This window comes from Haliaeetus leucocephalus, unplaced genomic scaffold (assembly GCF_000737465.1).
Source record: "Haliaeetus leucocephalus isolate CR32 unplaced genomic scaffold, Haliaeetus_leucocephalus-4.0 Scaffold605, whole genome shotgun sequence".
NCBI classification, from domain to species: Eukaryota; Metazoa; Chordata; class Aves; order Accipitriformes; family Accipitridae; genus Haliaeetus; species Haliaeetus leucocephalus.
The window spans coordinates 656,941-682,720 of NW_010973041.1; the positions used below are offsets into that span (position 1 = coordinate 656,941).

Sequence of the window (25,780 nt, forward strand, 5' to 3'; positions counted from 1 at the left end):
AATCCTGCTCAATAACATTGGAAGATTGTTTACTAGTACATCTGGGGGGGAAAGAAGCTATCTATGACTACATGAATCTTAAGTCATTATTTCCAATTTTTTACTGTGAATGATTAATTTCATTTCATACCTAAATAATCATTTGTCAGCCTTTACTAGAAATATTTTGTGTGTGTGATGCAAGAACCAGAAGAGAAATCTGATATATTTGTCATATCAGGAATGGCATGTGAGATGCATAGTACTAAATACCTAAGTCACAGTAAACTTTTATGGAAGTCATTTGGATTCTAGAATTTTAAAGATGCAATTATGCTTCTTCCTTCTAATGTGAATGTCAGTTTAACAAAGGTGTGTGACTTGTAGGAAGAGTGGTCTCTAGAGCAAGTATAAAGCTCAAGTATGTTTCTTATTCTTCATTTTTCATCTTTTCTTCTGTTCTTTTGGTACCATCAATTCCAGTCTTCATTTTTATTCACTAAACAAGAAAAAAACTCCCTTTTTAAGATAAGTGAATAGTATACTAGAAATACATTTGCTAAAACTGTTGGTACAGCTCTTGGCAAGAGCTGAAATGTATCGTCTTCCACCTACAGTCAACAGGAACCTCAGCATGGATGTACTTCAAGAGCTGGATCTCTACCTTCCTGGCTTTGAGGCTTTGTGGGGGCAGGGAGAGACCAATGCCTTTGTCCTGATAAGCCAGTTGGCTGGGCTATATTCAGGGAAGAGCTGAAAGGCCTGTGGAGAGTACTGGACCGAGCTTTTAAAAAATGTCTTGAGTGTGTCTTTAGGGTATTTTGTGTACGTGTGCAACTATTACTCTTTAATTGTCTTTGATTCAATTAAGAATACTTAGGAGAGGAACTGTGATTCCAGGTAAGTCGCACAGCACTGAACCCAAAGGAAACTCTTGGATTCATGGCACTGTGGATCACCAAGAAGCTAACCAGCACTTTAAAATATATATATTACATATTAAAACCCAAGAATTTTTAAAAAGATTTTTAAAAAAATAATTATTTAAAATAAGTATCTAAAATTTATTTTTAAATATGAAGTTTTATTAAAAAGGTTGATTTGCCTGTATATTTGTTCTCAGGCTTAGTTAAGTTTATGTTGTATGTACTATCCTGTCTGGCATGATAAAGCAGTTTCTGTGAATTGTAACTGGCACTTTGAAAGTTGAGGCTGATGATGTCTTAACGTGTTCTTCATTGCCAGGTTCCAGTTGCACACTGTTTTGGACCTCCAGGACATTACAAAAGAAAGTTTTGCACTGTGTGCAGAAAGTCACTAGAGTCACCTGCCTTTCGATGTGAAGGTAACTTAAAAAACTCTGCTTGTATAGCCATCTGTGTGTTATCCAGTAATGTATACTTCGCCTGCCTTGCATACCTTGAGTGTATGTGTGTACACATACACACACACGCATGTGCACTTACTGTGTTTGAGAGATTTTTTGGTTGTTTATCATCCATTCATTGATCATGGAAATGTGTACTTCAAATTAAGGAATAATAAATCGATAACCTTCAATAAACCACAAACTTTGTCAGACATGTATGCCCTTTCATCTTTCCTTCAATTTACTTTGAGCAAGTCTGTGGTGTTGGTGTGCAATGAATCCATGCCCAAGATGTGCAAAGAATGAGAAGCTATTATGGCAAAAGAAAGACTTGTCCTGTTGAGGTAATTTATTTCTGTTTCCAATGGAACCTTTTGATACAGGGAATCAGCAGGTATTCATGTTTCTAAAACCTCCCCCTTTCTACAAAAGAATGGAATATAACTTTCTGTGTTACTGGACTCAGATATCTGTTGCTTGTGATGGGGATGACGTGCCTTCAATGGAAAGATATTTGAAAATATTATTTGTCAAAATAGTACTGCTCTGAGTGTCCTGACATGGATTCTCTGAAAAAAACAGTAATTAAAGAATTCACCCAAACACCAGAATTTTTATTTGAAATACATGTTGGCATGAGTACTTGACTGATTTTGACGTGGGGCAGCTCCTTAATTCTCCCTTGTCTCCCCTGTCTTGAATGTCTAGCAGTTGTTCAGTTGATGTTGTGAGGTTGAATTGAATTTAGTATTTTGAAGGAATATTACCTGTGAACTGTTTAAAAAAAAAAGATAGAGTCTACTGAGAGAAGAATCAATTCTGTAGGGATTTGAGATGCCTTCAGAATTGCTGTTATGCTAAAGATATGTTATTCAGTATGATCACCTGTGTGTATGTGTAGGGGAAACATTCCTCTTGGATCAGAGAATTTGAAATCAAAATTTTCGCTAGCTGTGTCCTCTTAAGTCTGGAAAATAGCTTTAGTTCAGTGATCTATTTTAGTTAAAGCTTTTTAAATTTTGCTTTCATATTCCTACTCTCTTATACTGTATTAGTGTTGTACCCATTGCAAAGGAATATTTATTTTTTCAGACATTTCCATTTAAGTGTTCTTAACAAACACGTGAACTTGCATGTTGTATTTAAGTATTAAAAATGCCCGGACGTTGTTTTTTTTTCTGGTTCAGTGAAGGTTCTGAATTGTATTCCTCACATGGATTAAACAGTTTTCTTGGTTTGTGTGCTGTGACTTATTTGCTATCCCGTTTTCTGACCACCAGTAAGTCTACAACTTGTTTCTCTCATACTTTTCCAAAATGTAGCTTAAAAAGGGCAGTTAGGTTCATAAAATGCACGAGCTTCTTCCTTTACTCTTCAAAAATACTTTCAGAATTTGTTTTAGAAGTCAGCTTTTTGAAGCTGTAGAGCTTTTAAATCCAGATGGAGATGCTGAACTTTCTTCCTTTTTTTGCTTACTTCTAATGACTTAGCTTAATAGTACAAGTCTACTGTTGGTTATGATGTTCTCTTCTGATATTGAAATTTAAAGAACTTTTCCTGGAATCTTTGCCATAACTAAGATAGGAAAGAGAGTTAAGATGAAGGTACCTTTTCTAAGCAAATGATTGACATTGTTAGATGTTCTTTTAAAATAATTTAAATAATTTGTTTTGGATTCTTCATGTCTTAAAATACAATAAATTTTCTTGAAAGGTAATAGAATATTTTCAGACAAGTACTAAATGCTGTAGGTGCATGTAGGCTCTCAGAAATGAGCATGCATATATATTAATGCCTGGTGACATAAGTCCATACACTTCATTGGCAAAACTTACAATATTTGGACTCCAGATTCTGCTGACACTTACTAATTGCTTTGGATAGCTATTTTTGCTGTAGAATTCACTGGTAACAGTTGAACCTGGACTCGTGATGGTGAGAGTTGGGCTCCCTTTTCTTTCCAAGAAGGGCTGGAAAGAAAAAAAAGGAAAGGGAGTAACCCAATTTTTTTTTTTTTTTAGTGTTGGATCCTTTACAAAAGTTTCTTATTAAGCATCAACTGGGAGCAGCAATTTACTGGGGAGGGAGGCAGTTAAAATTTTAAAGGTTATTCTGCCAAGTTTATGTATCTGAAATAAACCAACTTGGTTTTTTGGTAATTATAAAGGAATTCACAGCACTTTCATGACTAGCTTGAACAGAAAACGGTCATTCTCTTTTCAGATAAAGAATTGTGTAGATTACAGAAGGGCTGATAAAGATGAAACTTCTTTTTGTAGGCCCTCTGATTTGACTTGATCTTTACATACTAAAAACTTCATCTTTCCTATAAGTGGGATATCTATCTTAAGGGTTTAACTCCTGTGACACTCCTGCCCTTCACATGCACACATTTTCTTGTTAATTCCGAATTGGGGTTGGTGTTGGAAGCAGCAGATGTGAATTAAACCAAGGGAAAAAAACCCTCTGTGTTCTTACAAAGTATAGCAAAGGGCAGTGTGTGCCTGTGTTACCAGAATTAACGATAAAAACCCCAATGTTTTTGTTAATTTTCCAAAGCTGTAATTTGGTCTACAGTAAATTTTAACCATTAGTGAGGGTGTGACTCAAAGCATCTAGCTTTCTTGGTAGCTGAATTGGCAAAACTGTAAAATATTCCTATTATATCTATGAATATGGAGAAATGTGAGCAGAGGAGAGACCGTGTCACACCTTGTATAAAAGTTCTTGAAGTCTCGGTGAACACACATAGTATGGGGAGTTGTACGTGAAAGCTTGTGATTGACTTAGTAAGCCCTGTTAAAAGAGGCTTTGCTTTGGTGTGATAGGAGATCATGGTCTTCTGCGGGATTGGAATAATACAGTGTTAGCGTTGATCACCTCTTCTGGAGTCCAGAGAGTGATTTCAAAATAAGGTATTATTCTCTATGTAATTTAATACTGTTTTCAAGATACTTTCAGATAACGTGGCTAACGTGCAGTTGCCATCTTTCAGCCTTCAGGTTACAGTCTTCAGATTTTTGTGATGTGCTTGGAGCAATAACTTGTTTGAGCAGAACAGAAAAAAAAATATTTGAAGAATTTGACGCTTGCCTCTTACTTTCATTTACTCAATGAAAAATTGGATGCCTTCCCATAGTGCTTGTATACCCAAGTCTTTAAAAAGCAGCTAGAGGAGGGTCTCTTTTATCCATCTCTGTCTATGAGGTCTGTAGAGAACTTACCTAACTCTTTCAGTAATGAAGCTAGATATTGAGATTTTAGTTGGTTTGGTTTTTTTTCTAATGACTGATCCTTTGCAGCATAGCATTTTAGCTGGGGTTTTTTGGGTTTTTTTTTTTGGTAGATTCTCTTTTCTTTCACATCTGATACTTGAAGTCAGCTTTTAAATAATGAAAGTACTTTATCCAAAACAAGCTTGCCTAAAACTTTAGGCTTCACTAAAACTTTTTTGAGCTACAGTATCTAACAGGTATTTTGGAAGACAATGTTAAGCTTACTTAAAAGAGTGTGCTGAAAAAATGATTATTTTCCTTTTCCCAACAATGAAATGGTGATTTACTGTATGCAGACATGGCTTGGGCAAATATTCTTTGAGATTAGCATACCAATTGGTTCTGGTCAGGTTTAAAATTAAATCCATTGAGCGTCATCTGGCAATAAAAAAGATTTATTTCCTGAGTAAAACACACTTTCTGGCTGTTGCAGTCTGCCTGAGAACGATATCCTCCAGTCATTTTGCATGTCCTGACGTCAGCGAACGTCGTGTCACTTTGCAAACACGAGCGAGTCGGTGCTGGTGCAGGCGTGCTGTGCTGTGCCGTGCCCTGCCGTGCCACATGGGCCAGTAGCTAATCCGACCTCTGCCACGTCTCCTGTGGGACTGTGAGCGAGACAGGGCTGCTGGAGGGCTACTGCCTAGCTGCTGTTTCGGCAGCAGTGCCCCCTCCTTTGCTGGGGCTGGGGTCTCGAACGCACCTTGTCTCTTGTTTCTTTGTGCTTCTGACAGCTTCAGGGATGGAGAGAGGGGCTGTCCAGCAGAAAAGCTCCTGCTGTTTTCAGCCCACTTGCGAGGTGCCCGCTTGCTTTGCACTAGGGTTTGGAAAAGGGTTTGTGAAGGGAATGAACTGGAGTATAGCTTCAGGAAGACAATTACTTTACACTCCAGACTTGGTAGTATTTGGATGCAGAAGGAGAACTTTTTTTCTGTTAATGCTTCTAACATTCAGCCTTTTTTGGATTTGATTAAATCATACTAGACTTCAGGCCCAATTATATTGGAGTAGGCAGTGGTTCCTGTGAAACTGTGAGTAAAAGCTGTGTAATAAGCCAAAAAGTTGGTACAAGTTTAACTTGCTATATTGGAGGAAATAAGGCAAGTGCATATGAGCAAAATTAGCTCAGCCTTTTCTTAAACTTTCTGTATCAGTTTAACACGAAGGAAGTGGAGCAACACACAGGACAATGCTGATAAACTTCTTTTATTGCCTATCTTTACTGAACAGAAAAGAGCATGAAGGAAAGAAAGTATGGTGCAAAAAAGTAGTGGAGGAGTATTGGAGGGATGGAGAGAAAAAGGGACAGAGGGAAGAGCTGCGAAAACCCCGGGGTTTCCAGCTTAAAGAAGTTTTCTTGTTTTCATGTTTTTAGTTTGTGAGCTACATGTGCACACAGACTGTATCCTGTTTGCTTGCAGTGACTGCCGGCAGTGTCACCAGGATGGGCACCAGGACCACGTAAGTGTGGATGCCTCTGCAGGAGAAAGTGGTCCCTCATTTTCGGTGTGAAAACATGGGCTAGAGGAGGGGGAGGAGTCTTGATCTTTTCTTTCACATGCGGCCAATTTCCAAAGCACTTTTGTTGCTTATTGGCAGGCAAAGGAAATGTGTGGCTTCAGAAAGTATCTCAGATAGCAAGAGGAACTTAAATTCTGTCATATTCATGATGTTTATTGAAGCCGTGCTGAAAAGTCTGTGCAATGTATACAATGTCCTACTTAAAAAAAAAAAAAATCAGGCATCTTATCTAAAAATTTGCATTGCAGAAGCTGGCATGGAACTCTTTTTTTTCTATATGTTGAGCTGTTGGCTGCATTACATCCATGGCAAACATTATCATGTTCCTCAGGCTTCCTGGAGTCTGTCTGAAGCAAGACAGCCCAGCTTTTCACTGTAAAATATGTGCATAATACTGACCTTTCAGGATTTTTTTTAATTTTTTTTTTGGAGAATATTGGTTTTGGTGGAGTGTGAAGAAAATGCACTTTGTGATAAATTTTTTCATAGTTTGATAAACTTCCTTCAGTGAAATGTAGGATTGTTTAGGTTCATATTTATTGTTAGGAAATACTTAGTGTCCTAGTCTGTCTTGCTGTTTCTTCAGAGCTGTTTGAATTGCTGATTTTAAAGTTAGGAAAGATGCTTCTGTATCTGTTTCATGTAACACTAAGTCCTGATGTGTTCCCTCAGGATACTTATCACCACCACTGGAGGGAGGGAAACCTTTCTTCAAGTGCTCGTTGCGAAGTTTGCAAAAAAACCTGTAGCTCTTCTGAGGTCCTGTCTGGCATGAGATGTGAATGGTGTGGCATCCTGGTATGTTGTGCTGTTGTATATATTTGTGGGTACCGTATATATATTTGCACATACTTAAACACTTTACATAAATATACTTTATTTGTACACTTCATAAATATACTTTTTATATACTTTATAAATACACTTCATGTATACACTTATTTATACAAATACATTAGTTAGATGGAAAATCTGATTAGTCATTAAAATGAGGAATTCACAACATCACAGTTAATCTTTATGTAAATCCAATGGAATTAAAATTTAACAGGCAAATCATTATAGATTTCTGCTTAGAAGCCTGCAGTTACTTTTCCTGTGTGAAATCGGAATTTTTTTCAAATTATGTGAATCTGCAAGGTCAAAGACTTACCATTCTAATGTGCTTATTCCTCTTTCAGTGTGGAATAGTTCTTAACCTGTGTGGTTGGTTTTTTTTTAAAGCTGTCAGTATTGGTTTCTATGTTTTTCTGTTCACGTGACACATGTTTAATTTCTGTGCAACCTGACAGTACCTTTCAATAATCCTCACAAAAGCCACAGCTTTTCACATACTGATATGCAGGCTGCTGTTTAGATAACAATTGGTCCATCCAGTTAATGCCAGCTCTCATTGAAATATGATGAAAGTGCAAAGTAGCACCAGGTGGGGTGGGAACTGAAAAGCATATGTAATAAATCATTAATTGCCAGTTACTGCAAGATGAGGTACTCTGTGTAATAATAATTTAAAATGAAACTCTGGGGTTATTCAGTATTTCAGGTATGACTTGAAGAATTTAATTTTTTTTTAAATATTGCAGGGTTTGTATTTTTAATCTGATTCATAATTTCTGAGGTGGGAGGGACTGTCTTTGAGAACAGTCTAACAAATGTAACATGCAGCATGGCCACATATACAAAGGTCTGTGTATTCAGTAATGGCAGAAGATCTTGCACAAGTACAAAGGCAGAAACTAGCCAGCCATGTTTTGGAATAAAAACCCAAACAGTGTTATCTCTGAATCTGCAAGTGGGTACAGCTTTGTAAGAGGATATTGCTATTTTCAAACTATTCAGTATAACCTGCTTACCTTTCCCACCTCCACCAGTAAATATCTGTATAGAGTGGAAGATCCAGGGTTTGAGACCAGAACTTAAAATTTCTCCACATAGGTGTATAGAAACCTTTAGTTTTTAATAGAGCAGGTTTGTAGTACATGGAGTTTCTTCACATGTTAAGACTTCCCATTATTGGTTATATAAAAACTGAATGGAACAAATGAAAATCTAGGGTGAAAAGTGGATCACTCATTTCATAAGTGATTTACAAAAGGTCTATATATGTCCTAGCCTGAGTTTTGCAATTCTGGTGAGTATTTTATTATAAACAAATTTGCTTTCTTCATATCTCACTAACTTCTTAATTGATGCTTCTATTTATAGGCTCATTCTGCTTGCTACATAATTGTCACACCAGAATGTACTTTTGGAAGATTAAGGAATATGATTCTTCCTCCAACCTGTGTGCAGTTATTTTCTCGCAACTTCAGCAAACTGCATTGTTTTCGAATATCAGAAAATTTGCAAACAGAATCAGGTAAAAACTTTCAAAGTTGACTGCAACTAATTGATGAGCATGTTTAACCTAGTGTTGTAATTTACTGAAGAATACGATTGCTAATTTTCACTGGGTTTTGTGGCAATACTGTAACTTCTTGCTGTTTCTGGGACAGGATAGAGATTTTTAAATGCAGACTGTGTGCGAAATGCTGAAACTTCTGTTTACTGGTGCTGGGCAATTTGAAAACTGTTCTTTAAATAGTAAGCAAGCAGAAAGTGAAAACCTAAAATCCAAAAATTTGCTTAGCAGATTAGTGTTATCATTCCTACAAACACTTGCTGATGTACATGTTGGGTTTTATTTGGCATATCGTGTATACATATATTTTTATTTGCCTCTTTGATTAAGCATCTGCCCTTTAAAGATTTCTGTGCTGAAAAGAAATCATGTATTTAGCAGGGTAATGTTCTACTGCCATCTAGAGTGTATGTTTGGGTAAGAGCTCTTTAGGAACAAGAGAATTTTTTTGAGCCACTGAAATATTTTCTAATTTATATTTTGATTATGATGTTCTTACAAAGCCTTTCTTTTTGTGCTTGAATACAATAGGAAAGCAAATAAAAGGTAGGCAAAATATAGGTTGTGGAAGTTAAATATTTGCAACTCCACTTTCCTCAACCTGACAGGTTGTTCTCGAACTTTCTGCTTTGAACGTGTAGGTTTGGTTTTGGTGAAGGCAGTTGGCTAGCAGGAGCCATGTGTTCTCGTGTGCAGAAGCTATAGCAGGAGTCCTGCTACTGTAGAAACTGCATGACCCTAAGTCTACACAACCTAGATACGCTGAAGTGACCTATAAAAGTGTAAAGGGGGAGAGGAAGCCTTATGTTGCTTTTTTGGTTGGCGTGTTTTTTTCAGTGGGTTATTTTTAATGAATTTGCTTGTTGGTGGGTGAAGGTGAAGTACAGCACATAGTTGAAAGTTTTAGAGTTTTTAGTGCTTCCAACATAAGAAATACCAGAAATAAACAATCTGGATGAGCTTGCTTTTGCTGGAAGACTCATTATGAACTTTGTTTCAGGTCCATTGTTAGGTATTCTACAAGTGTCCCAAAGGCTTAAGTGAAGATAAAATTGTATTATTATTAACAGAAGTTAATCACAAACCTTTTAAATAGCCTCTTCGGGTGTGACTTTCCTGATGTTAACTAAGTTTGTCTTTTAAACAGCGGTGTGTTCTTTTAATGTGTCAGACTTAAACTTTTTCCTTTTTAAATTTTTAAATCACCTCTAAGTAAAAATTGAACACGGAGCACCTTGAGTGAAAGAATCCAAGGTTATTGCTGCCCCTTCTATTCTCTTCCTTCATTATTTTACATGATGGAAGAGAAGGTTTTCCATTTCAAGACTTAGGCTACAAGCTAAGTGTATGAGTTCATGTTACGCATATTCAAGTTTTACGTTTTTTTCATTCTTTTAATGAAAATGTATGTTTTATACTTTGAATTGAGAGAATGCAGTGCAGTACAGTCATTAGCTGGTGGTCAGAAACAGGTGTGTGGGGAAGGGGAAATACTCAGTAACTTAATTTGGACCATTTCCAGTGCTTTAATGTGATGCGAAAAAAAACGAAGAAAACCCACCACACTGGGAATGCCAGAATGCATTTTTATAGCGCCCAGCCTGTATATACCCAGATAAAATACAGTAATGCCCTGAAAAATGTTTCTTTTCTAACACCAGATCTCCTTTCTGCTGCTCTGCAAGAATTTCTGCTGCTTGGGCTCAGCTCCCCGTCGCGTGGTGGGCAGCAGCTTCCCAGGGTGGAGGGGCTGCTCACACGCAGGGGAGCAGGGGCCAAGCTGTGGGGACGCTCCCCTTTCCTCCTGCTGCTGGTCCCAGGCATACGTCTGAACTTGATGGCTGCCCTCAGCGCTTGACATCTGCCTTCTTTTGTGGTCAATGGGCCACGACTGTGGCTCAGCACAAGGCATGGAGAATATTTGTGGTGCAGTGCCTGCCTTGCAGTCTGCTGTGCATAAGGTGTTTTGTTCTGTTTTTCCTTAGCTGATGATAGTATGTGATGCTTGTTTTAGCAGCCAGGTCCCTGATGTTCAGGTATAAGCCTGGTTCCTTCACGCGTGGCTCGGTGTTACACCATTCACATCCTGTTGAGGCTTGCTTTAAGACCTGTTGCTGGAGTGTTGCTGCTTTCAGTCATCTGCTGGAGATCAGCTGCCTGCAGGTCCCTGCCAAAGGCACTAAATACCTTTGCTAAACAGGTCTTTCCCTCTGCCCAGGTTATTCCTTAAAGGCAGAGCTGGGAGTTGCCTTAAACTAATTCTCACATCATCCTACGTCAGGGGAGCTCAGTGCTCTGGCCTGGTAGTCTTTCTTATTACCCACGCTCACAGAACAGACCTGCATTTTCTTTCAAAAACCCACTAGCTCCTGGCATGTGCCAAAAGTTACCAAGATGTGTCATGGGTCCAGCAGCTTCCTGACACTCTTCAGGATGTGTTTGAAGCTGCTCTGACCACAGAGCAGCTTGGGACAGCTGCCCTGGGAGTTGCTGCTGCTTTTCCAGGGAGAGGTGTAGGCTCCGGGTAGCAGATCTTGTTAAAGACTGCATGCATGTTAGGGATGTTTCTGGGGAGCAAAGAGCATTTCAGCTTTGTTGGAGGATAATTAGCACTTCTGTCCTCACTTCTGTGGGACATGTGTGCAAGCACGCTCGTTCAGAAGTGCTCACACCACGACATGCACAGAGGGTGCTATCCTGTTGCCACAGCTGACAAAGGGCATCGCTCAGAAGATTGTGAAAAGACCAGTCTGCGGTACCAAAGAAGTGGTTGCCTGGATGAGTTAACTGCTGCAGGCACAGCTCTTCCCAAGCTGATGGCTGGGAGGTGCCAGGTGACTTGTCCTAGGCAGAGCATGAGCACATCATCGTTGACCTGTTGTTACGGAGGCTCACACAATCAAATCCAACAGCCCTTAAAACTCAGATTTATTCTTCAGTAAAAAGTTAGTTAGAACTCCGATAACATTTGTGAACCACAGGTTCAATGATGTAAGGGGAATTAGTACTACACAGTCAATTTTGTCTGAAGGGAAATTTGAGAAAGCATTCAATTTCCATTTATTTCAGGGTGTTTCAAGACCATATTGTCTAAATATCTCTCCAATGTAATCTGTTTGTCTGTCAACTATAACAGGGAAAGTATTTCAACCCTTCTTTTATATTTTAAAACCCCAACCCAGAAACTTTATTGTTGATCTTTCTTGTAGTCAGTTCAAGCATTACCCAAATATTCAGTAAGTTACCTGGTCTTTGGTTTAGGACTCCTGCTGAGTACCGTTCTTGACATGCTGTGATTCTGCTTCTTGGAAGGTTTTCTTGCATTAGGATTCTGACGTCCCTAGTACCTCTTTTGCTCTGAAGAGCTGTCTTTACTGTTTTTATTTTATTTTTTCTCTCATGTTTTGTGCTTTGATTTCCTGCTTTCTCCCTCATCTGCAAGGCATAGTTTTTATAGAGGTGTTGCCTGGCTTGTATCTTTTGGGACCTTTGACTGCATCCCAGTCAAGACTACTGGGAGTTTCAGTGGGTGGGAATATGAATACCATTATATGGTCAGCACACTGGACTGGCTTACATTGCACGCCACTGCTACCCTTAGAGGAGAAAAATTTATCGTGTTTGGATTTGTACCAGTCTTTCTGTATGGACCTGAGTGTCACGGATGAGAATGCAGTCAGGATGTTATATTCACAGGAGCAAATGTAAATGTTAGTAGCTTTTATTTTAATAACGTCTAAGTATTTTATGTGTGATTTTACAAGCTGCATTATTATCTGACAAGTTGGCTCCTAGCTTTTAGTGAGAGCAATGACCTGCTGTCAAAATCCTCTTCTGGAGTGCAGTAATTTCTCTCTCTTTGGGTGTCACCAAATCTGTTTTTCAGTTATGGAAATTATTTGTATAATACCCATACTTCTGTCTGGAAAGCTGTTACTGCAGTTCCTGGACTGATTTAGTGATTTAAAACTTAATGGAAGCCATATATACTTTGGTCAGAGGCAAACATTGCAGCTTGAGAAAGGCATGAAATGCAGTAGTTGCAATATTAAAGCCAGTAGTAGAAGGACTTCAGGTATGCCTTCACTGTAGTTTTGTGACAATGCAGGTTTGCTTTTTTTAATGCTGGTTTTATAGTATGGATTATTATAATAAACTAAGCGGAAGAAGAAAGTGTGCTTCTCTGACTGGATTCTTTTGTGTTAGCTTCTTTGTTGGACACCATCCTTAAATGACAAACACTTCCCCCCACAGTTCAAGTTAACAAGAATCCTTTCTTAAAATGTTTCTGTTTTCACAGATGAAGATGATGATGTTGATGGGTCAACACAGGGATCAGCAAAAGATGTCCAAATTTCAACAGATTCAAGTAAGCATAAGTTTAGTAAGTGGTGAATAGTCACCCATTCTAGTCTTTATTCATATAATCTTAACTTGCTTTGCCACATGAAAAAAATAGTAAATGGCTGTTTTTCTAATGCTGGTATCAATTTGAGGTCAAAAGTTTTGGTCCAACACATTTATCCAGGGCATTACAAATATCTCATCACTATTTTCCACTGGTAGATTGGCATAAGTGACAATCTGTTGATTACCCTGACAAATAGATCATTTCTCTCAACTTGGTAATCGAAGAAAGCAAGCAGGGTGTTAACAATCCATAGATAAGCAACCACTTTAAAGGGCAGACACAGATAGCATGTCTTTTCAAAGCCTTTTTCTTTTAAGATAGCTGGATCCAAATCTTACTGAAGGCAGCAGGTGAATTTTGGTTGTTTTGGGGGTTTTTTTGGTTTTTTTTTTTCTTGGACATGTTGCAGTAAAAGTGTATGTATTCCTGTGCATCAGGGTTGAGCTGGGCTGGTTGCTTCCTACGCAGTTAAATTCTTAGGTGTGTGGAGTTTTCTGCGGTTGGTATTAGCCAAACTCCGACTTTTCAGAAGATGAAGCCAACCACAGTTTAAGGGCATCCTACCCCCTATATCCATATTAGTAACTAGAAAAACATGGTACTTCCTACCTAATGTAGCTCCATGGATTGTTGTAAAAACTGAAATTTCAGAACAATACATAGGGAGGGATTTTCTCTTTTTTTTTTTCCTTTCTTTTTCTTTTTTTTCTTTTTTTTTTTTACAAAATTAATAGGATAATTGTGCAAATGCTGTTCGGATTTTTAAAAAGTCCAGCTCAGTAAATAATGAATTCAGTTATGGAATTGATCTCAAGCATGCTCTTATTTCACTTCTTAAAACTTGAAGCTGGTGTCTCTTAATGACTGTAAGTTAGTACCTACCACCATGCTCCCTTATTATGGGACCAGGCTCTGACTAACTGCAGTTTATCTAAGAAACTTCCACTTTTTTCAGTGTTTTAAGTGATGTAAGTGGCTGAGCGTCAGGACTTTTATACTTCACCAACTAAGGCTATTTTGCTTACTCATGACTGTCAAAAAGAGCAAATTATATACCAGGTATTTCAGGTGGATTGGTTGAAAGTACTACTGCACGACAGTTCAGCTTTAGGCGGCCTTCCCAAAAGAAGGAAAAAAACAGGAAAACTGGGGGCAGGATTCAAACTTTAATATGTCTTTTGTTCCTATACAGTGTCCATGTGTGGACTGGAGAAAGCAGCAATAGATGGTACATCTTCAAGGCTCATGTAAAGAATCGTTACTCGTATTTTAAATAGAACAGTGGCATTAAAACAAATTGCTTCCTCTTAATACATTTTCACAAAACAGAAGTCAATAAGCCCAGTAACTTTGCTATGATGAGAAAACTCAGTAAGTAGGCAGTGATTCTAATGTCTCTTTAACATTTGCGAAAAGAAAAGATGAAATGTTTGAAAGCTTTAGTTTAATGATGTTAGGGTCTTCAAGTATGGTATCTCACTAGAGGTGAAGCTGCTGCAGCATCCTCTCTGCTCTATGGCTGAGCAAGATGAAGGTCTGTTAGTGGGAATGTGTGTGTTTATACATATACATGTATATGTATACATGTGCGCGTGTATGTGTGCATGCATATATGCACATACACCCCCTCCCCGCAAAGCTCTTGGTGGACCCCCAGTTCCCACGGTCTTTCCAGCAGTCATCCTGGGCCTCCTTGGTCCCTACAGCAGTCATGGTGCCTCACTCAGAGACACGTGCACATGTGGCTCCTGGGCCGCTTACCTTGCATGCCAGTGAGTCCAGCCTGATGTTTTCTGGTGCTTACACAACAGCTGTCACTCTGGTTGCTGGCACCGTGGACACATGGGTCACAGTGACCTGCAGTCCTGCTTCAGTTCCTGGTGCTGCAGGAGCCCATATGCAGACATGCATGCAGGAGAGTGGAAACCATACTCACAAATAGTTAGAAATAGTATTTAATGAGAAGACAGGACAGACTATGCTGATCAGGAGCAGGGCATGGCCAGGCAGGCATACCACCCAGCAACCTCTTTATATGTGACTAGCTTCTTTTATCTCCTTATCCCTCCATTTTCCCATACTTGTTCCTCCCCAAACCACGCTGATCCCTCCCTTCCTCTGCCTTTGGTTCCTCCCCTAAATGTCCCCTAACAATGCTTGTACAATCCCAGAATACTCTTCCCATGCATCTCATAGAGCCCCACAAACTGAGTGACCCCCTCAGTCAGTGTAGTGACCCACAGAGCTTCTCCTGCGGACTCACCTGGTGGGTGCCATCCCCAGCCCCTGGAGCTGATGCCCTTGCATCAGGGCAGGGCATGGCTTCTCTGATAAATTCTCTGACAAAGTTATCGGGGTTCACCAGCCAGCTGTTGTGCTTCTGTGCCTCTTTGTGTGTGGGGAGTCATAACCTATCAAATGAAACATGACAGAGGCACGGTTGTAGCGTGCTGGACCTCTTCCACCTATCTCTAGATAATGCTATTTGTGTAATACGGGTCAAGAGTGAGCTGCTCATTAGCTTCTGTGTGTTGACTCAGTAGATCTGCCACATCATTTGGCATGTTACCATGCCCTCCCTCAGGTGTGTGTGAACTGAATTCTATTCCAGAATATTGCAGCTTTTCTTAATTCCAGCTCTCCACGTTTTGCAGATGCATATTTATAAAACCAGTGAAAACAAAACAGAACAAATTGAATAATATTGACTTGTAAAGACATGCTTTTCTGTAGGAAAGAAGCCAGTAGGAAAGGATGCAAAGTCTCTAGATAATATTGGAAGAAAATTTGAGTTAGTGGTCTGCATTCCCATCTGTTGCACTGCAATTGTAGTAGGCTTGTTGAGTGAAGTGTAAAGTTAGAAGATTTAAATCTTAATTTTGGGAGCTTAAATGTGTTAAGTCAATCACTTAGCCAGATACGGAAGCCAGAAGCATAAAACCACCATAAAACAACCCTACACTTTCTGAGATGATAGGTTTAACAGACTTACAGAGCAGGTTTGGAAGAGGACTATAAATCCTTGTGCCTGAGAACATGAGCCAGCTTCTAAGGACTTGTCTACACAGTGAACAATTAACGTGAGGAGAACTGAATGTTACAGGGATAGTAGGATAAACATCATGTGAATGTTGTCATTAGTGTAGTTGTATTGCCTGGGGAAGGAGTTGAGCCCCAAAGTCCATTTTCATACTAAAATAATTCTTGGTCATTCTGGGAATGATAAAACTGCTCTGTATTGACAGACCTCAGATAGCTGGGAGTGGAGGTAAAGAAGGGGATTAAAAGTGCTCCTTAGGGATGCCTCTCAGGGATGTGTGGTGTCTGTCCTTTCTGAGATGCAATGTTGAGCTAGGTTTCAACCAGCTCAGATTATTCTTGTTTTGCTGGAGACAGAATTCATTGGTCTCAGCTAAGATGTAACCACAGATGTAATCTGTCAAGCTTGAGAAATCAAAGGCAAACTTTTGAAAATCATTCCTATTATTTCATAGTAAGATGAAGACCTTGTGGAGGCGGGCAGGGGGAATGTTGGTTTGTTCTATATATGCAACAAATGAATCCCAGAGGAGCTATCTCAGTAATTTTGGAAATAAAAAATGAGTTATTAAGAGCTCTTACTTGTGTGTCAATCTGCAGGGATCTGGGAACATGAAAAGACATTAGATTGTGCCCTAATTGCTTGCCAGGATTCAATAAAAGCTGAGGGTACTTGACTACTATATAGTGAGGCCTAGGCAGCTTTTAATTATTTTAAAGCTTATCCATCATAGGTAGTGGATGAGGGACGTCTCCTCCTATTGTGTGCACCTGGTCAGGCTAATTCTATAGTTTATATACAGGTTCTATATACATATTCATCAGATTTCCGAGAAGTTTTACGTATTCATTAGTTTCCCAGGAACTCATTATTGTATGTAAATGTCCTTCGCGCAGGCGTACTTGACGTCTCTGGTGGTCTTCAGTAGTCTTCTTCACTTGTGCACTGTTTGACCCTTCTCGGATGATTCTGCGCAGTGCGATCTTCTGCATGTTTGATACATCTTATCCTAAAAAGTGCTCATTAGTGCTTCTATTATCTATGTCTACATTTTGATGTAATCCATATGGATACTTCTAAGCTAAGTTATCTAAAAGTGCTAAAAGTCCTTATCTTCCTCAGAAAACTGCAAGGCCATGCAAAAGCAATTTCTCACACATTTTGCAACATACAGAACTTTTATCTACCACCTGTTAGCAAATAATTGGGTAAAGAAATTGCAAGGCCATTGTATTCAGAAAAGCATCTTTGCATCATAGATAGGCCCAAGTCATTGACTTAGTGCTTGCTTATGTCTTGTCCTAAACCTGCTGACAGTGTGGAGGATACCTTCACTGTAGTTCTGCAAGCACGAACAGACTATTTTCAGGAAGAAGCAAAGACAGCATGTGTGGATTTGAGGGATTTTTCCTCTAAATATACTTAGGAAAATATTCAGCCTTCATTGTACTCTGCTAAAACCGCTTATGGATAACTAAGCATGTCACATGTTCCTCTGACACATGATTTAAATGGATTTGGAGTCCTAAAGCTAGACAGAGAAGCATGTGAAACCAGGTCAAGCGGTGATACATATGGCAGATGCTTGGAGAAGTTCTAAAAACCACCCTGGAGGAGAAAGGTGAAGAGGTGGCTACTAATATGGGAGGATGGCTATTAACACAGCTTTGTGCTTCAAAACCGTCTTAGAACTAGGGGGATTTTTGCTGCTCATGAAAACAAGTTCAGAGAGGTGACATACTTGTAAAGGGCTCCTGTGGAAGAGGAATAGCTGGAGAAAGGAAGAATCTGGGATTCTGAAAGACTCTCTTCAAGACCAGTAAGAGAAAAAATACACAATTCTTACCTGCTTTATTGCTGCCTTGTAGGTTGTGAATGGTAACACTGAAATAAACCAAAATTTGCCAGTCCACACTATTGTAATTTGAAGTAGCAGTGACTAGAGGAGAGCAGAAAGCATATGGATAGCACAAGTTTTACTGGGAAGAATGATTATTGGTAAGCGGTGTTGCTAGAATTTAGTCTTATAAGAGTAAATTCCACCAATATGTTTGGTGTAGGCCTCTAGCTTTCTTCAGTGGCAGAAATATTCAGGACTAAGTCATTTTCCTATCTCTGCCACAAGCTGCGCCTAAGTCTTTTCAGAAGCTATGTCCTGTCTGTGGAGATTTGGAACTCAAAGGGCATGAACTTTGGACTCATCAAATGCTGTTTGTCCTTTTCCCAGGACAAGTTGGTATCTTAGCCTCTGAAATCAAATTCCATGGTTTGGTAAATTATGCCTGGAGTTGACTTTTTTGTAGTTGTTTTCCTCTTGAAAAGCATAAGCATGAAGAACAGGGTTTTTTTCAATTCAGTATCCCATGATAAGAAAAAAAGTAATGTGTTTTTCAGGAGAAAGTTCTGATACTGTGTAATCTGATCCAACAAGAAAAGATAAAAGACGTTTGGCAGTTAAGTGTCAATATTATAAAGCAGGCAGTAACTCCTTTAAATATCAAAATCTGTTATGTGCATCCGTTGCATATGTGCATCTTGCAAAAAAGATTTTTTTTAATACTTAGTAGTGGTATATAGACTTCACTTCTATAATTGGATCATTTTCTATTGTTCAAAAATTGGAACAGGAGGGAGAAAAAGCTTTACCTAACTTTAAAAGTGATTATAGTTGAGCTTCCTCCCAAGGCTGGTTAAACAAACCAGACTGGCATAAGACACTCCTTAACTTTGATGTTGTGGATGTACACTTGAATTAGTTGGGAAGTGTTTTTCTGGATGACTAGTTCTGGTCAAATACGTAGCTGTTTCTTCTTTTGTTAATGTGTCCCCAGAAGTTCATGTGCAAGAAAGCCATCTTTCATCAGGTTGTGGTGAGCCCTGTGAGGAGGACAGTGACAAAGCTGAATATGATTTTTCACTGATAAATTGAGCTTGTTTTGTGTGACAGATAACCAGATTACCTTCGGGAAAGCAGGACTGAGCATACTGTGTATTTAGCTAAGGAATGTACTTGAGCTTAGGACATTACTACTGGTCTGTAGATCTAAACCAGCTTATTTTAAGAGTCAACCCAAATTTTTGCAACGTTTGGCTGGTCTTAAGAAGTGGAGAGCTCATAAAAAAATCTCCAGTTAAAATTGCTAGGGATTCTCTCAGGACAGCTAGTATCTAGCAAGAGCAGACTACAAAGGCAGTTTGAATGAAAACAAGTTCTAAAACTTGGTTGAATGTTTTTATTCTCAGATGGTTGTCTACTCTGGATTGCTAGAGAAAACGAGGGATTTTCATAATGTTATGAAAGTTCATACTCAGAACATTGGCTGTGCTGTCAGTAACCAGCATTTGCTGTGTTTTCTCAAGTTGTGTTAGCCCTAAAGAAGGTCACCCAGGACACAGTATGTCTTTTGGTTAAAATTTGTCGATGTTAAAGTCACTATGGAGATCAGTGACAGAAATCTGTTTCTAAAAGAATTTCACTTTTTCTAACATTAATCCAGCAGGTTTTAAAGTAGTGGATGGATCACTTTCTGACATGTGCTATAGTCTCAATGCAATGGCAATAGAGTTTCAAAGATACTTCAGAAGTGATGATATTTAAATGTTCTTATATTGTGACTAAAAAAAAAGATTGACAACAGACACAACCACTAAGTTCATAATTGGAAAACTGAAAAGCCTGGTAATACTACTTTTCATATTAAAAAAAACAAACAACAACTTGAAAAGTCCTGATGTATCATATCATATATATCCCAAGCTTGCTTCTCCAGTGGAGTAACTCACTTTCCATTGCTATAAAGAGTGTACATCGCATGTAGAAATTGTGTGATTATTTTTTCTTAATCACGTGTTGTAAAAGGTTTCAGATAACTACTCTCAGAAGAGTACTTGAGGAATAGTCATACAGGAAAGAAGAAATTAGAGCTGTGCTTCCAAAGTTCATTCTTCTTGACAGGAGCCAGAAGTAAATTGCAAATCCAGAAGCCCAAAGATCTGTCATGTTGTAGGTACCATTTAGAAAGGCAGTAATTTTTGCTTCTTCAGTTTAGGATTTTATTTCTTTTGCCTCCTGCTTAAACCCTTGGTGCTTTCCATCAATGTCCAAGTGGAAACCAGTAACAAGTGGTGTCCCTCAAGGGTCCGTACTGGGACCCGTGCTATTTATTATCTTCATCAGTGACAGATAGTGCGATTGAGTGAACCCTCAGTAAGTTCATTAGATGGAAGGAATGCCATCCAGATGGGCCTTGAGAGGATTAAGGAGTGAGCCCATGCAAACCTCATTAAGTTCAACAAGGCCAAGTGCAAGGTCCTGCACTTGGGTCAGAGTAACCCCCAGTATCAACACAGGCTGGAGGATGAAGGGATTGAGAGCATCCCTGAGGATAAGGACTTGGGGGTACCGGTGGATGAAAAGCTGGACATCAGCTGGCAACATGCACTCACAGCCCAGAAAGCCAACCATATCATGGGCTGCGTCAAAGGAAGCATGACCAGCAGGTTGAGGGAGGGGATTCTGCCCCTCTGCTCTGCTCTGGTGAGACCCCACGTGGAGTACTGTGTCCAGCTCTGAGGTCCCCAGTACAAGACATGGACCTGTTGGAGGAGGTCCAGAGGAGAGACACAAAAATGATCAGAGGCATGGAACACCTCTCCTATGAAGAAAGGTTGAGAGAGTTGGGGTTATTCAGCTTGGAGAAGAGAAGACTTCAGAGAGACCTTATTGCAGCCATTCAACACTTAAAGGGGACATATAAGAAAGATGTAGAGAGACTCTTTACTAATGCCTGTAGTGACAGGACAAGGAGCACTGTTTTAAACTGGAAGATCGTACATTTGGATTGGACTTAAGAAAGAAATGTTTTACGATGAGAGTGGTGAGACACTGGAACAGGTTGCCTGGAGAAGCTGTGAATGCACCATCCTTGCAAGTGTTCAAGGTCAGGTTGGATGGGGCTTGGAGCAACCTGGTCTAGTAGAAGGTGTCCGTGGCAGGGTGTTTGGACTAGCTGATCTTTAAAGATCCCTTCCAACCCCAACTATTCTATGATGCTATGATCTTATTTATTCTGTTTGTCTCTTTCTTTGTACAAGCACCCCTTGTACAGGCTTTCCTTCACAGCGTAACAGCATGGCTGAAGTTGGAGGCAGTATGGAGATTATCTAGGCCAACCCCCTGCTCAAACAGGGTCAATCAGAGCAGGTTTTTTGGGGGTCGTGTCCAGCTGAGTTTTTAATATCTCTGAGGATAGAGACTTCACAACCCTCTCAGGACAGCCTGTTCCAATCTCACAGTAGAGGAGTTTTTTTCTTGGCTTTAAATGTAATTTCTTGTGTTTCAGTTTGTGCCCATTGCCTCTTGTCTGTTCACCTTTACACTCTCCCACTAATTACTTATACACATGGATTAAGACACACCCCTCCCTCCTGCCCCAATCCTTCATTCTCCAGCATGAACACTCCCAGTTCTCTCAGCCTCTCCTCATATGGGAGATACTCCAGTCCCATCATCATCTTCATGGGCCCTCCCTGCATTTGGTCCAGTACATCCACATCTGTCTTGTACTGAAGAGCCCAGAACTGGGAACAGGTCTCGTGATGAGGTCTTAGCAAGGCTGGGTAGAGGGAAATAATCATCTTTGTCAACCTGCTGTCAATGCTATTACTAATGCAGTCCAGGATGCTGTTGGCCATCTTTGGTGTAAGGGCATGTTTCTGGCTTATGGTCAATTTGGTGTCCACCAGGATCCCCAGGGTATCTCTGCCAAGCTGCTTTCCAGCTAGTCAGACCCCAGACCATGATGGTTAAGCATGATTTCCCTTGATAGGTCTGTGCTGATTACTCCTTAATATGTTTAAAAATGGTTTCCGGGACTAGTTGCTCAATCACCTTCCCAGAGATCGAGGTCAGGCTGATCAGATCCTCCTTCCCACCCTTCCTGACGGTAAGGGTGGTACTTGCTTTCTTCCAGTCCTCAGGAATCTCCCCAAAACCACCATGACCTTTCCAAGATGATCGAGAGTGGTCTTGCAACAACATCAGCCAGCTCCCTCAGCGCCCATGGATGCATTGCGACAGACCTGTGGACTTGTGCATCTCCAGTTCGTTTAAATGCTCCCTAGCCTAAACCTCCCCCACTGAGAGTAAGTTTTCCTTGCCCTGCGCTTTCCCACTGGTCTTAGGAGCTGATGGCTGGTCTTACCAGTAAAGACCAAGGCAAAGGGGGCAATCAGTGCCTCTGCCTTCTCCATGTCCTTTAAGACCAGGTCCCCATTCCCATTCACAGGGCAGACTCCCATTCTCCCTAGTCATCCTTTTGCTGATGATGTACCTATAGAAACCTTTCTTGTTGCCCTTCATGTCCCTTGCCAGAATCAGCTCCGTATGGGCTTTAGCTTTCCTAAGCCCATCCCTGCATGTTTGGACGGTGTCTCTATATTCCTTCCACCTCACCCAATTCTGCTTCTGCCTCTTGTGCGTGTGCTTTTAATGGTGGAGTTAAGTCAGGAGCTCCTTGCTCATCCATGGGTGCCTCCTGCAAGCTTGCTTTTAAAATAGTCACTTCAATAAGAGAAAAGCTTTGTCATACAGTAGACAGTACCAGACTGAGTCTTAACTCATCTTTGTGAAAGGTGAACCTGAAATCCTTAACTCTTCACCCTTTCAGAGATGTCTGTGCAACAACCTGTGCTGCATGACTTGGGCATGGATTTGATAAGGCTTTAGTGAAATGAAACACAGCAAAAGGTTGTAGTTCTTAATTTGCTGTACCTTCTTTCTTCTAGTTTTTCTGTTGTTCCTGCATTTTCTCCTGTTGTCTGTACAGTTAACCAGCTATTTTAAGGACTTTCTTTGGAAGGATGCTTTGAGAACTGGCAGTGCTTTGGGAGCTGTTCTGAAGGTGATGGCACTCTGTCTTGGTTTTCAAGTTGCTGAACTGATCAATAATAAATCCAGTCTTGAATGGTGAGGATGAAGAAGTGATAACATAAGCAGTATAGTAATATATAAAAAGTTCTATCAAAAGCCAGGATGAAACTATGATTACTTGAATACTCTTCCCAGTTTACTCCGCAAATGTACCATTTCAAGTGAATAGTAACGAAAGGAAAATGAAAAGATTCAGCCTCAAAGCTTGTGGTGCAGAAACAGTTCAGTGAGTTAAAAGGTTTTTAATAGTTCCATTATATGCTTCCTATTCAGGTAGCTTTATGATTTGAGGGGTGTGTTATTGAAATACAATAATTGTTTTCATTTAGGTAAACAAACATTAAAGATATTTGATGGGAATGATGCAGTGAAACGCAATCAATTTCGACTGATTTCAGTTCCAAGGATTGCAAAAAATGAAGAAGTTGTGGTAAGATAACCCGGTCAAGGTTAATATTCCGGTGTGATAAAGGGGCATATGATTGTATATTACAGTAGTCAAAAGCTAGCATTATTACAAATGTAACTCAACAACAACAAAATCTGTAAATTGGCTATAACATTACAATGCAATTTGACTTCTTCCTGTACTGCTCTTACTTTAGAGCATCTGAAGAAGTGGTGGCCTACATACCTGTAGCATAATGGGGACCACAGCATATCACATGTTAAGCAGTCATTCTCCTTCCCTATGTGACATTGAAGTATGATTTTACTGATATGAGCAATATGGGATAATAAGCTCCTTAGATCTTGCTCCTTTTCTATAGTATTTATTGGTTTGATGTTTATCCTGGACAGCCGCCACTACTGCATTTCAGTTAATCAGCTTTGAAGACTGAAGCATGCCATGGTTACCTCCACTCCTTGGCTGTAAAAGTTAGTGAATTATCTGTCACATAGTGGCCACTCCCTAGCTTTTCCAGTGCTCCATGGAAACATGACTCAGTACTAAATCAAATGTTCTGTACAGATCTTAATTTACTGGGCTGGGCAGAGACCCCATGATGTGAAGAAATGAAGCCCAGAGTGGTTATGGGGTGGTGCACAGTAGAATTGAGCATTGTAGGGACTCAAAGTCATAAAGAACTTGGCACAGGAATCTGGAGAATCTATTACATCAGAATTTTGAATTTAAACCTACAGCTCATTAAGATTTTTATCTTGATATTGTGCTCAAAATCAACAGGAGTTTTGAAAATGGTTTGTAGTATTCAGCATGTCAAAGATCTTCAAGGAAAAATTTGTACAGTGCTGAAAACACTTTTATTTAGGAGTGCTACTTGCCTTTCAACCATATTTTATCAGGCTGCTGCTTATAATACCAGGGCAGATTAATACCTGTTCTTGTAAGTGACTTACTGGGCTGTATTCACTGCAGCATCTGTTTTAGCAGAGGTGCTGCAGGCATGGGCCAGTAATGGATGTAAAATTCCTGTGACTGCTTGCATCTTCCAAGGATAGCCCTTACCTTTCCTCTTCACAGGTGTGTGGGTTCAGGGCAGCCTTGTGGCTGGGAATGCTTACTAATTGTCAGCATCCCCTTAGTGCAAGAAGGTTGAATATGCAGAGTTGGGTACAATCAAGTGTAATTTACCATTTTCCTTCTGGAGTAAATTTTGTATGCAGTGAGTGTAGCTTTATTGGTGCTGAATTTTTACATTTGATCTATGGAGTTTAAAATTACTATCACTTGACAAAAACACTGTGGGCTGTGTTCAAATCCATTGATATCCCCAAGTTTTCTTTTTGTGTCTTCCACTAAAATTTGTTTTGAAAACTTCGCTCTTGTTTTGCTTTTTGCCATTGATAAATAGCAAACACTTAGAACACATTTTTAAGGTTGCTTCCGTAAGTAAGGTATTTATAAATGTCTATGCTATACAGGTATTAAAGGTGTCTTTTCAGGAAAAGGTTAATTTATCTTGCTGTGTTGTAGGAGGCTGCTTTGAGGACATACTACATAAATGATGACCAGCAGGAGTATGAGCTTCAGACCTTTACGCAGCAGACACTGCTGTCTGATGATGTTATCAACAGGAACAGTGCTGCAGAGGACAGCAACTTGGGCTCAGTATTCCGGGAATCCATTCCTGAAGCTTGGATCATCAGAGCCAAACCAAAGGATGAGGAAGTGATCAGAATTTATCCTGCCTGGCTGAAGTGAGTGTTCTCCTCCTTTATCACAAGGTTATCCTGCTTGGCTGCATTTGTCCTCTGTAGGCTAGCCTGATGTGTTTCAGTTATTGAAGTCGCACAAGTATAACAGAGAACGTATTTTCTTCTGTATTTCAGGATTCTTCTGTTTATTTTTCTGAATGAGTGATATACATGGTATTCATATCCATGCCTGGAAAAGTGCTTGTGGGTTTCTTTACGTGCATGGAACATATTGTGTGATTTGTGCAGTGCTATTATGGTGCATTTGGCCAAGAACATGCAACTTTATATTAACTGCATCTGTAAACAAATGATGACATACACATGTCACTTGAACGCTTGATGGGTTTTTGGAAGAAATATTAAGTAGGAAAAATTCAGTGTAACTTCTGATGTGAGAATATGAGGAAAAAATAAAGAAAAAAGAATCTGTTACATTTACCACTGATACAATATACATTTTAAGCATATTTAGCAGTGGAAACAAGACTGGCTGGTGATGTATTCATTTCTTATGAGCAGTGGGATATAATTTAAACATTTGTTCATTTTACTAATGCAACTACATTGCCATTTTTTACAAAAGACTTGCAGGTAATACTGTGTATAGGAAGAAACTAATTTGCAGTGCTACAATTGTAGTGACCAGTTCCTTGAGTTGAACATCTTTGCTTGTCTGTGGGGCTAATGCTG

General features: G+C 39.6%; 1 protein-coding gene across 1 annotated transcript in view; it reads left to right on the forward strand.

Annotated features, from left to right (window-relative positions):
• Positions 1-25,780, forward strand: part of DGKQ (diacylglycerol kinase, theta 110kDa) — a 96,976-nt gene that overhangs the window by 38,009 nt on the left and 33,187 nt on the right. The window contains exons 3-9 of the mRNA XM_010578161.1: positions 1,225-1,324; positions 5,999-6,084; positions 6,817-6,942; positions 8,350-8,503; positions 12,846-12,914; positions 23,257-23,357; positions 24,867-25,090. Of these exons, the coding sequence (XP_010576463.1) occupies positions 1,225-1,324; positions 5,999-6,084; positions 6,817-6,942; positions 8,350-8,503; positions 12,846-12,914; positions 23,257-23,357; positions 24,867-25,090 (860 nt within the window). The remainder of the gene's footprint in view (positions 1-1,224; positions 1,325-5,998; positions 6,085-6,816; positions 6,943-8,349; positions 8,504-12,845; positions 12,915-23,256; positions 23,358-24,866; positions 25,091-25,780) is intronic.